This window comes from Polypterus senegalus, chromosome 5, assembly GCF_016835505.1.
Source record: "Polypterus senegalus isolate Bchr_013 chromosome 5, ASM1683550v1, whole genome shotgun sequence".
NCBI lineage: Eukaryota > Metazoa > Chordata > Cladistia > Polypteriformes > Polypteridae > Polypterus > Polypterus senegalus.
This window is the reverse complement of record NC_053158.1, coordinates 79,785,374-79,803,568: the sequence shown is the minus strand read 5'-3', so window position 1 is coordinate 79,803,568 and position 18,195 is coordinate 79,785,374. Positions and strand designations below refer to the sequence as shown.

The window sequence follows — 18,195 nt, the reverse complement described above, 5'->3', positions numbered from 1 at the left end:
TGACATGTGGTAAGCAATATGAACATTGATGCAATGTATGGTATTATGAAATCTAGATACATAAATATAGTCAATAAATATGTAATATAATAAATAAATAATAGATATAGATAATACAGAAATGATCAGTGTATGATAATAGTTGTTTAAGACATGTGTAAACAATGACAGGTCAGAATGTTTCACAGCAGAAGGATATCAAAGAATGTCAAGGTTCAGTGTGCAACATACTTAAAGGTCAGTATGAGATTTTCAGTTCTTTTCTACATGCACACATTCAGTGTTAAAGTTACAACAGATCTCAGCAAAGCTGTCAAGGGTAATTACAAATGTAAAGCATAATATAATGGATCACATAAACATTCAGCCCCTTTATTATGACACACCTCAATCATCACGGGTGCAGCCATTTGGTTTTAGATGTCACATACTGTAAATTGTTCAGTGGAGATCACCTATCCTTAGTCAAGGGGTTTCAGTTGATTGTAGTATCTTCTGCTTCATCTTCTTTCGGCTGCTCCTGTTAGGGGATGCCACAGCGGATTATCTTCTTCCATATCTTCCTGTCCTCTACATCTTGCCCTGTTACACCCATAACCTGCATGTCTTCTCTCATCACATCCATAAACCTTCTCTCAGGCCTTCCTCTTTTCCTCCTATGTGGCAGCTCCATTTTTAGCATCCTTTTCCCAATATACCCCGCATCCCCCTCTTAACATGTCCAAATCAACGCAATCTCGCCTCTCTGACTTTGTCTCTCAATAAATGCACATTATCTGGAAGATCAAGATTGTAGTGTGTAAGTATGGTGGCCTAACTTACACAGTGAAGATAAAAGAAAACTGCAAGGAACTCAATGAAAAGGGGATTGACAAGCCCAAGTTGGTTACGGAGACAAGAAAATAGACAAGTCACTGTATATGCCCTGTAGTCTTTAAGAAATGGAAGGAGTATAGTAAATCTGCCTAGAGCAAGCTGGCAACATAAACTAAATAATTGTGCAATAAGAACACTAGTGAGGGGGCCACTAAGAGAGCTCTGATAACTCTGAAGGAGTTACAAGTTACAGTAGCTCAGATTGAAGTGAATACAACAAATGTTGCCCGGGTGCTTCATCAGTCATAGCTTTAAGGTAGAGTAGAAAAGAGAAAGAAACAGTTAAAGGAAAGGGCACAGAAGGTACTAGAAGACTCTGAAGTCAGTTTTTAAAAAGGTTCTATGGTCTGATAAGGCCATAATCAAGCTTTCTACCCATCAGACTAAATGTCATGTTTGACATGGATAACCACTGCACCTTATCACAAATCACACAATCTTCACCAGGAAGACTGAAGGTAGCAGCTTCATGCTATGTGGACACGTCTCTGCAGCAAGACCTATAAGGGTAAAAGATAAAATGACTGCAACAGAATACTGTGAAATCCTGTAGAACAGGGGTGTCGAACTCCAGGCCTGGAGGGCCGCAGTGGCTGCAGTTTTTCATTCTAACCCTTTTCCTAATCAGTAACCAGTTTTCACTGCTAATTAACTCCTTTTCTCTTCATTTTAATAAGCCCTGTTTAAAGGATTCAGTGCTCTGTTTTGATTTGTTTCTTCATTAAATGGCAGCCAATCAGAAATGAGATGTGAAACGAGCCGACAGATGACCAGCTCAACTGGGTCTTCAAACTCCAACCAATTTCACTCCAATTACTTTCTTAACGAGAAGCCAATTCTTGCTGTTAATTAAACTCGTTATTTAATTCCATGGCTTGTTGCTGCTCTCATTCTGGCACAGCACACATTTCCAAAACTGTTGTTTTTCTAAGAACGCCATCATAATGTTTTGGTGACCTCGGAAATCAGCCTTACTGAGACCGTCACCTTTCTTTATTTTCAGATATTTTGTGATGGGCACAGGTTAGCTGGTCATATGGCGGCCTGTTTTGTGTCTCATTATTGTTTGGCTGCTAATTAAGGAAAAAGAAATAACTATGGGGCCTGAGTCAAGTTAATTAAAAGAAGTAATCAGCACTACTTAAGAAGATGGTAAGAATGAAAACCTGCAGCCACTGCGGCCCTCCAGGACTGGAGTTCGACACCTCGGCTGTAGAAAAACCTGGTGCAATTTGGAAGAATCATGTGCCTTGGAAGATTTATTTTCCAAGAAGATAATAACCCCAAACCTAACACAAAGCTTGCATAGGAACGGCTTAAAAACAATGATGTTAATGTCCTGGAGTGGGCGAGTCAGAATCCAGATCTCAATCTAGTTGAGAATCTTTGACTGGACTGTAAAAATCTGCTCACCAACGATCACCATGCAACCTGACATGAGTTTGAGCAGTTTTGCAAAAGAGAATGAGGAAAAAATTCAAAGCTGATAGAACTGGACCTGAGTACACAGACTCAAGGCTACCAAAAGTGTATAAACTAAAAACTGACTTGAAGAATGTGAATACTTAATGTGATCAATTATTTGGAGTTTCTAATTCATTTAGATTATTATGCGGATCTCAGTCTTCACTTTGACTTTAAAGAGTCTTGATCAGTGTCAGAAAAGCCAGCTTATGTCCAGTGTGATTCAATTTTGTTTAATAATAATGAAATGTGAAAACTCCCAAGGGGTTAATACTTTTATATAGGCGCCATATATTTATTTAGTCGCTGACTGGATTGTTTCTTGGTCAGGTCCCAGAAACCATATTTTTCCTTCCAGGATGCCAAACTACAACTCCCTTTTAATGGCCCCAGGCAATTCTACACCCCTTGATTCCTCCATTGCCCATAAAGGGTCTGGTCTCCACAGCAACCTGTCAGCTGCCTGCCCTCTCCATGGCTTTAGCTACGAGAATGTTAATGTATTTGGCAGCACGTGCAACTCGGCTGACAGAGACAGCTGCTGCTCAGAAAGGCACCATCACAGCAAAGAAGTCAAAACTACCACTGGCTGAAGGAGATTTCCTTTAGTGTAAAGGTAAAACTGGCCGTGTGTAATCCCACCATTGTGAGTGTACACCCCACCTCAGCTATCTCAGGGTGTAAGTATAGAACCAGGATGTGCTGCCCCCATTGCCCCAACTTGTCACATTGGCCCCTACTAGACCTCACCTTTCCTCCAGAGTAACTCTCTCTCTGTTTCTCCATGAGACTTAGGGCTGCTCTGTACAAATCTGATGGTTCCATTGCCCCCTTGCAAACTCTTTCCAAACAGGAGCCTTGTGACACATTATTAACATTTTCTGATATTCTTTTGAGAGTACAGCATGATTCAAAGTCAAGGAGAATTATTGCCTACATCAGCGTTTCTCAACCTTTAAATATTTGCGACCCGAGTTTTCATAACAGTGTTAATCGCGCCCCCCCCCCTAACGTTTTTTTGAAAGGAGCCTACTAATACCAATTTGTTCTTTTTTAATTAATGATATATCATAGATGCATATTTCATTATACCTGCTTAACTTTTATCGACATTTATCTAACTCTATATTTATTTTTCTAGTATCAGAATGTATTTTAAGTTAATTTGTTTTGGTTTCAATTGATGTATTTTTCATATTTTTGATTCTTGTTTTCTTTTTTTCACATCTTCGCGCCCCCCCTAGCGGGTCCTGCTCCACAGCTTGAGAACCACTGGCCTACATATACCTGCATCAGCAAAACGTTATCTGGTCTTGTGCACACTGGACTATTTTCTGCGGAATTGCTTGAGCAGATTTCCTTTTTTCCCTCCTAATGAGAACCACTTGCTCTGTTCACAGTTACTAGCAGATTATTAGAACAGGACGAGAACAGGCCATTCAGCCCAACAAAGCTCGCCAGTCCTATCCACAGATATAATTCCATCTGAGACACTAGCATCTTTAGTAGCTTTTATTATCTATGCTGTGTGAACAACCATTAGGCAAGTCAGCATTCTGACCTTATCATTATATCTATGTAGATTTTCCAACTCTAAACCATATAAACCTGTATTGTTATTGAATGTGCTCATTGTTTTAAAAAGGACAGAATAAGAAATGAGACAATCAGAGGTACAACAAAAGTTTTAGAGACTCTGTATCTAAGAAAGTACATGAAAGTAGGTTGAAGTAGAATGGACATGAATAATGGGCAAAAAAGTGATGGGATTGGACGTACAGGGGAAAAGAAAGTAAGGGAGGCCAAAGCAGAGGTGGATGGATAAAGTAAAAGACCTGAAGTAAAAGGGCTTGACCTGTGAGGAGGTGCAGGACCGAGCTGTTTGGAGAAGGTTGATCAAGCACATTGACCCCATACAGTATAGAACAGAGACAAGATGAGAATGGAAGAAGTGTGTAATTGTTTAATGATGAGTGTGTGGCTTAAAGTGATTAACACCTTATATTAGGGCAGCATGGTGGCGCAGTGGTGCTGCCTCGCAGTAAGAAGACCTGGGTTCGCTTCCTGGGTCCTCCCTGCTTGGAGTTTGCATGTTCTCCCCGTGTCTGCATGGGTTTCCCTCCCACAGTCCAAACACAGGCCGGTTAGGTGCATTGACAATCCTAAATTGTCCCTAGTGTGTGCTTGGTGTGTGGGTGTGTGTACCCTGTGGTGGGCTGGCGCCCTGCCCGGGGTTTGTTCCTGCCTTGCACCCTGTGCTGGCTGGGATTGGCTCCAGCAGACCCCCATGACCCTGTGTTAGGATAAAGCAAGTTGGACAATGACTGACTGACACCTTATATTAAGGTGCATGCAATTATTGGGCAACTTTATTACCTCAGATAAAATGGTCCAAAAAAGTGATTCAGTCAAAACTTGGAAAATGCTTTTCTGACATATACAGCACTATGGAAACTGCTAAATGAATGGAGTGTGACCACCGGGCAATTACACAAAAAATGTGTGGAGAAGAAAAGGTGCAAATTAACTGCAAAGAACTTCAAAAGAAATAAGCACAAAGCTACCAGGACCCCATTGACTTCTGGTTCCACCATGCTCCAGAACTACAACTTACCCAGAGTGTCCAGAAGTTCAGTGCTCAGAGATGTGGGTAAGGTAAAGAAAACTGAAACATGAAACATGAAAACCGAGTAAGTTTCTCGAGTTGAAGCATGAAGATTGGGCTATGAAATCCCTGAACACTGGATTTTCAAAGTTTTTTATGGACAGATAAAATGAGAATGACTCTTGATGGAAAGGGCCGCAGTTTGAGTCAGGTGCCAACAAGGTGGCAAAGTGGTGCTGGTGGGGGTTGCTATCATTAAGGATGTGCTAGCTGGACATTTTCGGGTTGAAGATTGACTGAAAATCAACTTCCAAACCTACTGCTGGTTTCTGGAAGATACTTTCTTCAAGCAGTGGTGCGGGTAGAAATCAACTTCACTCAAGAAGGCCATGACCTCTGTGCACCATGTTCCATTGCATCCATCCAAGTCCTCCATTGCTTAGTCAGCCAACAAAGATGACTGAATAATGACCTGACCTCTTACCTCCCCTGACTTTTATTCTATTGAGAACTTGTGAGCCCTTCTCAAATGTGAGATTTATAATGAGGGAAGACAACACTCCTCTTTGAAGAGCACATTGTGAAGCGATCAAGAAACTGACAGGGAGGCTTGTGACAGTCATTGAAAAGAAGGGTGGATAGACTGATAGATTGATCATTGAAGATTTTTGAAAGGACAAAAATGTTCACGGTTATATGTCATTTTACGTTACTTATTTGTTACACTTACTATAAAACCTGAGAATAAACACGCGAATGGGAAAAAATTATTTGTAATTTAGTCACCTAATAGTTGTGCACTCATATATTTTCCCCTGAAATAGTCAAAACTAACTGTTTCTTTGTTACACATTCAGGTTTGATGTAAAATAAAATTTTGAGAGCAATGTATCCTGAGGATAACCATTTGCCTAATAATTGTGAGTACAGTGCAGTGATTGTTGTTTTGGTACATATGACTTCATTTTTCTTTTTCAGGTTCCTGTTGGAAAATGTCATTTTTGAGAAAGAAATGCGCTATACTTTTACTGTCTACCCAGTGGTGATTTTGGCTGCAGGAGCAATGTTCACACGAAACTATATTTACAACTATATTACCAATAACACCATTTATTGTGGTAAGTTTATGGCATAATGCTAAAAGACATTTGATGATATGCAGTATGTTGAGTGTGCTGTGGTTAGTTAGTGCTTCTGCCTCACAGATCCAGTATCCTAGGAACGACATTTGCACGTCTTTGTAGTTTGTGTGAGTTGAGATGTGCATGTTAGACTGACTGGCCATTAGTGATGAGCAGAAAATCCAAGTTTTGTGTCACCTGAAGCTTTTCAAACACAAAACACTTTTGTTTTGGGATTAAAGTTTTTTTTTTATGTGGAAAGCAATATGGCAAATCCATTATATAAAAAGAGTGAGCTAGCAGATATAAGTAACTATAGTTCAATAAGCTTAACATGCATTACAAGTAAATGAATGGAAGGAATAAGGATAATACTGAACAACACATGGCAAGAACAGGCGTGTTAGTGAACAGTTAGTATGGGTTCTGACGAGGAAAGTCACGTTTTACTTCCATGCTGGAATTCTATGAGGAAGCAACAAAAAGATACAGTAGATAGAGTAGTGCATATGATATTATTCATCTTGACTTTCAGAAAGCATTTGATAAGGTGCCACATGAGAGGTTTGTCATCAAACTAAAAGAAGTGGGAGAAGTGGAAGGGTGTTGTGTGGAGGTGGGTTCAAAATTGGGTAAAAAACAGGAAGCAGAGGGTAATGATGTGAGGAAACTTGGGTAAAGGTAAGAGTGGTGCTCCTTAGGGGTCAGAGTTAGGTCTGCTGCTGTATTTAATATGCAAAATTAAGGGAATAATTTATCATCAGAGTCTAATACCAAGTCAATTAAGCTTCAGGGATGTCAATCTCTCTAGCTAGGAAGCATAAGCGATTGTGAATCAACTTAACCTGCTTTGGTGCAAATGAAAGTGGCAACAAATGCGCTGGAGAGGCAACAGCAAGACAACCCCAAAAAAGGGAGTCATTTTGCAGGTGGTGGCCACAGACAATTGCTCTTTCCTCATCCATCCTAACTGATTGTTTTCTAGTTTTGTAAGTATCCTTGTCACTCCAGGTAGAAAAAATGGTGGTACCTGCAGCCGATTCAGGTTGCACACGTTGTCCAGCTTCTCCAGGATGGCACATCCATACGTGCAATGTCTCCCAGCACAGTCTCAAGAGCATGGAGGAGATACCAGTATATGGGCTGTTACACACGGAGAGCTGAACAGGGCCATAGAAAAGAATCAGCCCAGCAGCAGGACTGGTATCTGCTCCTTTGTGCAATGAGGAACAGAATGACAACTGCCAGAGTCCTACAAAGTGACCTCCAACTGGCTACTGGTGTGCATGTGTCTGACCAAACTGTCAGAAACAGACTCCATGAAGGTAGCATGAGGGCCCGATGCCCTCCATTGGGACCTGTGCACACAGCCCTTCACTGTGCAGCTTGATTGGCATTTGCCAGAGAACACCACAACTGGCAGCTCCACCATTGGCATCCTTTTCTCTTCAACAGATTAGAGCAGGTTCACACTAAGAAGTGAAAGAGTCTGGTGATGCTGTGGTGAACATTATGCAGCCTGCAACATCATCCAGCATGAACAGTTTGGCGGTGGATCAGTTTGGCGGTGGATCAGTGATGGCCTTGGGAGGAATATCCTTGGAGGGTCGCACAAACCCCCATGTGCTGGGCAGTGTTACCCTGACTGCTGTAGATTACTGGGATGTAATCCTCGGAGCCATGGTCAGACCGTTCATTTGTGCAGTGGGCCCAGAGTTCCTCCTGGTAGCTGGAGTATGTAGGTAGTTTCTGGATGACAAAGACAATGATGCCATTGACTGGCGTGCTCGTTACCCAGATCTCCTTGTGTAACAGCCTGGTGTCTCTTCCATGCTTGCAAAGACATGTCTGGATGTGCCATCCCAGAGGAGCTGGAATACCTGTGCAACCTGAATCGGCTCACCAACGAGAATTCTATTATCTGTTTCATGGGAAAGTCTTCAGGTAAGTGTTTCCCATGGCTCCAAGCACAGCTACAATGCTATAAAACACTTTGCAACTCTCTCTCTCTCTCTGTCACTGCGTCCACTCCTCTACGCCATCGTTGTCCATCTCCTCCCGATTCTGGCTTCTCGAGCGATGGCAGGCAGCGTCTTTTATGTAATTAATGGAAATACTCCCAGTGTCCCAAAGCTGTGGATTGGAAGCACTTCCAGGTAAGGTTGGAGCCTGACAAAGCAGTGCACACCAGTCCAGCCAGCTCCCTCTGGCAGTACCCATAGAACCCAACAGTGCTGAGCCAATAAACTCCCAATTCCCATGATGCCCTGTGGGAATCCTTTGAGATTCTTCAACCCAAGGGAGAATGCCATCTAGTGCCTGGTGGGTGACAAAGCCCTGTGCAAGTTGTTTCCCTCTGTCCTTCCATGCTGTGGGCATCCCGGTTGGGTTAGGTTTCCTGGGCGGTGCCCTTCACACACTGGTTAAAACTTACTGCGTGAAGGTATCACCTCACTTTGTCTTGTTGGGTCATTGCTGCTGGTATGCGCTGTGCTGTGCCTAAATACCACGACCACCATTAGAATGCCAAGTGTAAATGTCAATTGCCGACAGAATCTTTATGTGAAACTCGTACTAAAGGTGATCTTTGAGAAAACTAATGGTCATCATAGGTTATATGTAACATATGGAAGAATTAAAAAGATCCAACATGGGCCTTGAGTTTGACAACCCTGAACCAGGCCGACCAAACTAACATCAATTCAACATCTGAAGGTCCCTGGAGTCTTATTGCCCACCATGTGTCTATGCTGACTAAGCTCTGAGCCCAATGAACAGGATTCTTCACATGGCTTCTTTAATACAAATGCATTTTATCCTCCCTTACATTTTATTTGTCAGTCATAAAACATGTTTGCGGGCGGCACGGTGGCGCAGTGGGTAGCGCTGCTGCCTCGCAGTTAGGAGACCTGGGTTCGATTCCTCGGTTCGATTCCTCGGTCCTCCTTGCGTGCAGTTTGCATGTTCCCCCCCGTCTGCGTGGGTTTCCTCCCACAGTCCAAAGACATGCAGGTTAGGTGCATTGGCGATCCTAAATTGTCCCTAGTTTGTGTTTGGTGTGTGTGTGTACCCTGTGGTGGGCTTGCGCCCTGCCTGGGGTTTGTTTCCTGCCTTGTGCCCTGTTTTGGCTGGGATCGTCTCCAGCAGACCCCCCGTGACCCTGTAGTTAGGATATAGTGGTTTGGATAATGGATGGATAAAACATGTTTGCTACTTATACAAGTGTTTGTAGTACTGCCTATTTTTTCTAACCATGCTTTTCTTTTTTACTATTTTTTTTATTTTTATAGGCGCCATTATGATTATTGCTGCAGTGGTCTGTATAATTCGATTAATAGCAACATGCTTTTATGATGACAAATATCGAGACAGAACAGATCCCTTTGGCAGAAGTAACAGCACAAAGCAGCATCTGAACAGCAAATTTGGTATTGTCAACCCACACTTTATAAAAAATTAGCTGGCAAAACTGCCGAAGTGTGAAATGCTGAAGCACAAGGACAGGTAATTAAAAATGAACTCCTTGTACTCTCCGCTTTTCTAGATGTGTTTAAGGTAAAAAAAGTACACTTGGATTTGAGTTGTGGATAATAATTAACATGGTCTCTAAGCCAAAGGTGAACAAACTGACAAAACATGAACTTTGCTTGAACTGAGATTAAGATTTAGATTAGAAGATCTGTGGGGCATACAAGAGGATAAAGGCCATGAAACCTGCCAAAAAGCTGCTCAGCTGAAAAAAAAACAAAAATTGGCAATTATTTTCAAAAATGCATCTATCGACCAAGATCTACTGTATATCTACCTTTTTATGTAAAAAATGTCACTTTTCCTGTACTTTTTTTTTTTTTAACTCCACACCTCTTCATCTGCAGGCTGTAGAATACACTGTGCTTTTATTTTCTCCTGATCTGTTTCTTAATGTAATGCAATGAGGTAATTCAAAAATAGCTAAAGGGTTCAAATTAATATGTAGATCTGTATTGTCCATTCTTCAGAATTAAAAGTTAACAATTTAAATGCTGTATTTTGTTTTTTTTCTAAACTAAACAGCTACAGTGGTTTCAGGACCCTTCACTTTTTACACACTTTATTGTGTTGTAGATTGAATCTTAAACTAGTAGTGCTCTCCGTCAAAGACGGGCTAAAATCAAAGTAATCAACACAGACCTCAGCATTAGTGTTTGCAGTGCAGTGTGTCCATCCACTTACTATGTCTATGTTACATGCCATTTGGTATAGGAGTTGAAAAAGCAGTGCTAATGTTTCTGATGCACCATCTGTTGGATAGCAGACCTACTGTACTGTTATTCTTTTTTTTAAAGTGGATGGATACATTTGCCACTTTTGCCCATCAATCTACATTCAATAATCCCTAATGATAAGGTGAAAATATTTTTTCACAAAGGTTTAGACTGTTCTGTTAAGCTAAAGTGGGGAATTTAATTGTTGATCCTATCATTGTTTTTTTCAAAAACTCCACTCATAAAAATAGGCCTGGATTGACCGCAGTCGCGATATTTCCGCCCTTCCTCCGCCATCTTGCCCTGGCGTCATCCTTCCCATCCTCCCTTGCGGTCCTTCCCGACATTCCTCCACTTCGGCTCCTCCCCAATAAAATGGCTAAAAACAGAAGAATAAACATTAAAAATTGAAATGGCCTTGCTATCGATGCAGTTTTAGAATATTTAGAAAGATTTAGATGAGAACAGGGGCCAGATTCCTAGGAGGGACCGTGTGGCCACAAGTATATCCTAGTCATGGTGGACTATGCACGGTGGTGCAGTGGTAGCACTGCTGCCATGCAGTAAGGAGGCCTGGGTTCACTTCCTGGGTCCTCCCTGCATGGAGTTTGCATGTTCTCCCCGTGTCTCCGTCCTCAGGGAGTTCGCCCGGGGACGAGTTATGGTGCTCGTCGTGGGTTTCCTCCCACAGTCCAAAGACATGCAGGTTATGTGCATTGGCGATCCTAAATTGTCCCTAGTGTGTACCCTGTGGTGGGCTGGCACCCTGCCTGGGATTTGTTCCTGCTTTGCAACCTGTGTTGGCTGGGATTGGCTCCAGCAGACCCCCCATGACCCTGTGTTAGGGTTGGATAATGGATAGATGAGGACAGGCCATTCAGCGCAACAACGCCCATCAATCCTATCTATTTAATGTTGAGTTCTTAACGCCTGGGATTTGTTCCTGCTTTGCAACCTGTGTTGGCTGGGATTGGCTCCAGCAGACCCCCCATGACCCTGTGTTAGGGTTTTACTTGAAGTTCTACCACACCACTTGGTAGCATATTCCATGTGTCTATTATTCTCTATGTGAAGGAAAACTTCCTAATGCTTGTGCAAAATTTACTCTTGATTAACTCAACACACACTACACAATTTTTGCCCCAGTTTTTCTGTATCATACAAACTCTATTTGTAAGATCGATAACGCATCCCCCAGATCATAGAAAATTTGTAGCCACATCAGTTATTAGCTAAACTAACATCTTTCAAACCCTAGTGCCGTCCCTCATTTGTTACATACTGTACTTGTCCACACCAAACATTAATCTTTGGGGAACATTCAAAAAACAATTCTGGTCTGGTTGAGTCTCGTAGAATAAATAACCCTTGAAGTTTCTTGATAGTGAAGAGATATGAGGGTCACTAGTGGAGATGTTTGGAGGAGGCAACTGTACTGTGCAGTTCTTCTGAATAAGTCTAAAAGAAACACCGAACCATAAGTCTATATTAACTGCTGTAGACGCCGATTAACTTGGATATATCTTGATTTGGATGTTGGAGTGGGTGGTGTGGCCAAAAGTCAGTGTCACATTATAATGACAGATTTGGATGGTTCCAGTAGATAATGGGTTTATGTACAATCGACAATGAAAAAGTGAAGGCAATTTGAAAATTATGCAGTGACTACAATGGACAGAAGTTAACGCAATATAAACATTTGTGATGGTTTATGGGTAGTTTGAACACGAACAGTACAGCACTCAGATGTTCGTCTACTTAAGGCCAAGGTCATGTGACCATGGACTGCGGGATTGCACCACTGTTGAACAATGTGCTATAGTGAGAATTCTTTGGGCAGACAGAATGAAATCTGCTAAAATTCACAGAAGGATGATGGCTTGTGCAGATCAGTAAGCCGTTTGGGTGCCCATCTAGTACTGCAAAGTTGTTACCCATTATTTAGAATTCTACCACTGGGTTTTCATCCTCCTTTCTTTTTGGTCATGGTGTTGACCTCACTTTCATAGCTCTCTTTAGAATTCTCACTCACTTCTCTCCTTTATCCTAGGGGGCTTTTTATTTGACTCTAAACCCTACAAGCTCTCCTTGGGGGTTTGAGGAGCTCTAAAACATTCTGAATTCTCCGGTATGTACATGCCAATCTCTGCCTGATGGCCATCTTCTGGCAGCAGTAGCAAGCTAGGACAGTTCACAAGCTTTCCTAAATCCTGGTGAAGTTAGGAGTTGTTAAAAAGTATTTAAAAAAAGGATTTTATTTCTACTCCTAAAAGTAGGACCAATTTGCATCACTCTTGATATTTTTGAGGGAGGTTCGCACGGTCTTCATACTCGGAGATGATTAACAAATAGAGGCACAAGTTTTGATAATCCTATTTGCTCCATTTTTGGAAAGATGTGTGTCTGGGTCTTTGTAATTGATATTAGAATGGAACGATTCTTACAAGAATGTGAATTTATGTGAATTTCCCCTTGGGATTAATAAATTATCTATATATCTATCTAAGAGTTGGTCTAAAGAGTTGATTAGATTTTCAGTGAATACAACTTTATGGTAAGCAGTCAATATATTTCTCAGGAGTTTGCTAAATTTGGCATACAATTACGACTATGAAAGAAAGACTTTGTGAATTTTGATCATTTACTATAAGTACCTTTAATATGACACACCTGTCTTTACTGGTGCAGCCAACTGGTTTAAGAAGTCACATAATTAGTTCAATGGAGATCACCTGTCTGTAGTCAAGGGGTTTCAGTTGATTGTAGTATAAATGCACCTTATCGAGAAGGTCCAACTTGTGGTAAGTCAGTCTCATGGCCTAATGTACACAGTGAAGACAAAAGAATACTCCAAGTAGCTCCATTAAAATAGAACAGCTGTAAAACTGCCACAAAAATTGAATGATTATACAAGAAGAAGACTACTGATGGAGGCCACCAAGAGATCTCACATAACTCTGAAGGAGTCACAAGCTGTAGGGGCTAACATTGGACAGACCGTGCATACAATGACTGTTTCTCAGGTGCTTCACTGTCTCAGCTTTTTGGAAGAATGGCAAAAAAAAACAAAAAAACCAAAATGCCACTGTTAAAGAAACACACAGCATTTCGGCAGAAGACTCTGAAGGCAGCAGGAAGAAGGTTCTGTGGTCTTTAGCTTTTCGACCATCAGACTAAATGTCATGTTTGATGAAAGTGAAACCTTACACATTACCAAAAACACACTATCCCCACATGGTGGAGGTGGCAGCATCAGGCTGTGGGGGATACTTCTCTACAGCAGATTGTGTAAAGCTTGTTATGGTAGACAGTAAAAACGAGCAAAATACAGGGAATTCCTGAAGGAAGACCTGATGCAGACTGTACGAACCCACGCATTGGGAGAATATTTGTTTTCCAACAAGATAATGACCCCAAGCATACAGCCAAAGTTACATGGGAATGGCTAAAAAACAACAATATTAATGTTCTGAAGTGGCCGAGTCAAAGTCTAGATCTCAATGTAGTTGGGAATGCATGGCTGGACTTTAATAAGGCCGTTCACTCACAATCCCCAAGCAAACTGGCAGAGCTTGAGCAATTCTACAAAGAAGACTGTGGACACATTGCAGAATCCAGCTGTGCAAAGCAGACAGAGAGTGACCTCAATGCTGCAATGGCTGCCAAAGGCGTATCTAATAAATACAGACTTGAATGGGTGACTATTCACAAGAACACGTTATATTGTGCTTTATATTTGTAATTAAGAGATCGGTTTTCATTTTGACATTAATGAGTCTTTTTCTGTTGATTAGTGTTAATTTAAGTCCCATGTGACCCAAAGTTGGATAATAATAATAAAATGTGAAAAGCTCCTAAGGGGTGGCATAATTTTTATAGGCACTGTATAAATAAGCATTTTCTGCCTTTATTAAATTGCCAATATGCCTATTTTATTTTTTTACATATATTGAACCTTTTTTGTGTTTAAAAAAAAGTTTTACTGCTTTAAGTTTTGAACTTATGAGTTGAGGTGAAAGCTCCAAGGCGATCCTGGTTGCCTTATAGCTTCAGTTTCATCTTTGCTAAATTTCAACATCCTAAATTAAACAAACCATGAACGAAGGAGTTAATACAACAGTAATGCATTGCTCCAATCCTGGCAAAAATGTTTCATATTTTAGTTTCATGAAAAATAAAATTTTTTTGTAAAGATTTACTTTTAAAGTGGATTGCATTTTGAAAAATAAACTTTAGTGCTAAGTTTTGTGAATATATTGGTAAATTCAGATCATATACTGTATTTGTAAATGTGGAACAAGTCGTGCTGGACTCACCAGATATTGTTCTTGTTTTCACTGAAAAAATAAATGCAGTAAGAATTCCAATGAACTGGTAACATACACCAAACAGCAATGATGCTTCACAATAAATGAGCTGCAGTGTAAGCAAATATTTATTCTGCCATAGCCAGTGTGAATAATCATGGCTACTGTATTTGGGTGTTTGAACTTGACTCTCTTGTGACCATATAAGCCATGTTAAGTTTAAATGCTGCCTCATTGACAGAACTGTGCGTGAGGTGCACTGTGTACAACAGGTGAATGACTTTACCTGCAAAGTGGTTCATTTTATATTGACATAGAAATTAGAAACTTCAAATCTAATGCCACTATTAGATTAATTTAATTCATCATGTGATAACTCTTCATTCTTCAGTTTATGCCCCTAACTGTCAAAATTTGAAAATGATTGACTGCTTGCTGCAAAATAAAAAAAACCCCTGAATAATAGTGAAGTGACAACTGTTAATGCTGCCTGAGGTTCAGGTATGATACATCTTGACAAACACATCAATTAATTAACACTTTTGGGTAAATTATAATACAACTTACAGTTCAGATGGTACCAGAAATTTCCTTTAAGTAATGATAAGATTTTGCACTAATTTCCTAACGAATAAAAACATGCAAATGTCCAAGTGTTGATGGATCTTAATGATTTTTTAATATTTCAGATTACTATGAATATAATTTTTTTGTGGCTAAGACTAACAGATGGCTTGGTGGTTAGCGTTTTTGCTCACATATAAAAGCACCCCAAGTTTAAATCGCGCACACACAGTTGATGTCCAAGTGTAGACGGCACTTTCTTCTAGGGTCTGAACAGGAGATTTTTTTGATACTCTGGTTTTCTTCGAACATCCCCAAAGATATAGGTGTTACTTTTGTGGTAACTCTAAACTGGTTCTGTGTGCATTTATGTGTGGGTCCAGTGATGAACTGGTACCCTTCTGTGGTGTTCCAGTGGGGTGTTGGGAAGGATATAGTAATTTTAATCATGTGATAAATTTATTTTAAGCAGCATTAAACATCAGTGTTGTTGGTCCTGTTGTGTACCTATGTGTCAGAAGTTAAGAATGTGAAATAAAAAAGTCTAGAGAACTGCTGTGCTTTTCAATATTTCCTATTATTGTTGTTTAAAACAAGGCAAGAATGGTATATATTTAGTGCTTAGTATATGAATTAGGCAGATCGTCTACTGAACAAAAAGTGTGGTGAATTACTACATCTTGTGATAACAAGTTCCAAAGGTAGTAAAGAATGATAATATATTTAATTGAAAATTTAATTCACATTTATTGTATTTAGACAGATTACATGTCTGTGTTAAGACAAGAAAAGTTATTTTCATTAGAAACATACAAAATATCAGATTAAATCCATAGACATTCTACAGCTTTCATGATAAAGCATCTTAACTATGCTAAAAGTAAGCTTTTTCATGCTGGTGGAACATGATCATCTATACATCAAATTACATTGTGAAAACAGTAAATGGCTCAAAAGGTATACTCAAAATAAATATTTTTAATCTTCTGAGTTTTAGGAAAAAAAACCTTCATGTACAATAAAAAGGGAATACTCTGAATTTGAGCTAGAATTGATTATTATATTTCAAATAGTTACATTACTATATGAATTTGATCCATAGTTATCTTAATTTCCATTATTCTTCAGTCACATATAATCGATACAACAGTGTAACAAGAGCTGCTGCTATTCCTGGAATTACCCAACTGGTCCAACAACTGAAAAAAAAACAGAAAAAAGAAATAACAATTTTTTAAGTTACAATTAAAACAAAAATATTTTTAAAGTGTCAGAGAGACATATGTAAGAGGATTGACACATACTAAAATTAGCACAAGAGCCAGTGTGAGATGAAATGCTATCATCATGAGGCCTTTGTTTACCTCAATCTAGTTCTTCATGTTGCCACTAGGCAAAAACATGAATATAGTAAAAAGAAATCCTCAAGATCCATGAAGCCATGAAATGGGATAAATGACAACCTTTAGGGAGGTTAACTGTTTTATTATATGGTGTTAAAACTCATTATTCTCCTGTGAATATGTACTCCAATACATTGCATTTTCCTCATAAAGTACTAGGGGGGGCTCTGCCCCCTGCCCACTTCGCTTGCCAACCCCTGTGTTTGGTTAATCTGATAAACAATTTTAAAATCCTTTTTTTTTTTTTCTTTGGAATTGTTTCAATTTCATTATTTGCATTTTACTTTAAAGCTTCATTAAAAACAATATTTGGAATTACCTTTTCTTCAAGATCGCATTGAATTTTGATTCCGTTTTTGGAGACACATTGTGACAACACAACGTATAACTGCCCATGAGTGAATATTGTTTCTGTTTCTCCAATAAATAATCCGACTTTTTCTGTTTGTCCCTGTGATTTGTTAATTGTCATAGCAAAAGCTATTCTCACAGGAAACTGTAAACATTTTATTACGAATGGTATATCAAGATCTCCTTTGGTGTCTAATGTTATTCGCGGAATATATACATTACATCTCTTGTCGCCTGTTAAAATTTGCATCACTTCTCCATGATCATAAATATACACCTGACCGAATTGTGTTTTCTTTGAAATTAAACTTGTCGTTGCTTTAATTGTTGCGGGACCACAGATTCTCATAGCGTATGGTCCATTATTGTGTAAGTCTATGTTTTGTGTATTGAATGATGCGAAGGCGAAAAGACTTTGTTTTCTGCTCTTTGCCTTTTATTTTTGACCTCGCTTTGTCCTGTTATTTTTTCAATAACACCTGGTCCAGATAATTTCCTTTTGTTTGCGCTAATGCGATCTTTACTATCTTTTTTTTGATACTGTACCGACTGAGGTAATAGTGTCACAAAAGTTGTACTTGAACAATCGCCGACTTCGTAACCCCAAACACAAACACAACCCCCCACCGTATCAATCAATGCCCCGCTATCAGTCTTCCGTGCTGTACTCCGCACTCCCTCGATCGGACCTAACAGTCACTTAAAACAAATAAGCTTCAACCTGGCTGGGACGCTACAATACTTTCAGATTTTACTGCTTTCATATCTTTACCTTTCTCTGCATGTGTATCGTGCCATTGTTTGTTTGAGCCTTTCGAATTCCACTGCTTTCATAATCTCTTATCTGCCTTTTTTTTCTCTCCAACGCTTTTGGGTCTCTTTTCTCTGTGCTGCTCTTTCTTCTTTGCTTAGTTGTTGAAGTTTCATCTAGAACGTATTGTCCTTATACGCTTTATATGTGCTGAGAGCACAGGATCTGTGTGTGCTATGTGCCTTTACATAACTGAGCGTTTTGCTGGCGGTGCTCTTATTTGATATTGATTGGGTCTCGCAGGTCTTTTAAGTGTCTTCCGAGAACTTCCGAGAAGATCACATCTTGTCGCCCTGCTTTTCCTTTCCTGGATTTTTTTTTATAATGGAGAGATATTATATATAGCTTTTACTATATTTCAAATCTTTCTCTGCTACAGTGTTACATTGGAAACATAATTTTTTTTTTGTTTTATTTAATAATAACAACAAAATGGAAGATCCTACATT

General features: G+C 39.8%; 2 protein-coding genes across 2 annotated transcripts in view; one reads left to right on the top strand and one right to left on the bottom strand.

Moving 5' to 3' along the window:
- LOC120530392 overlaps nucleotides 1–9,811 on the top strand; it is a 47,536-nt gene extending 37,725 nt beyond the window's left edge. The window contains exons 6-7 of the mRNA XM_039754869.1: nucleotides 5,924–6,063; nucleotides 9,357–9,811. Coding sequence (XP_039610803.1) covers nucleotides 5,924–6,063; nucleotides 9,357–9,526 — 310 coding nt within the window. The 3' untranslated portion in view covers nucleotides 9,527–9,811. The remainder of the gene's footprint in view (nucleotides 1–5,923; nucleotides 6,064–9,356) is intronic.
- A 6,088-nt stretch (nucleotides 9,812–15,899) lies between these two features.
- Nucleotides 15,900–18,195, bottom strand: part of LOC120530391 (cytochrome b5) — a 40,942-nt gene continuing 38,646 nt past the window's right edge. The window contains exon 5 of the mRNA XM_039754868.1: nucleotides 15,900–16,380. Within this exon, the coding sequence (XP_039610802.1) occupies nucleotides 16,299–16,380 (82 nt within the window). The 3' untranslated portion in view covers nucleotides 15,900–16,298. The remainder of the gene's footprint in view (nucleotides 16,381–18,195) is intronic.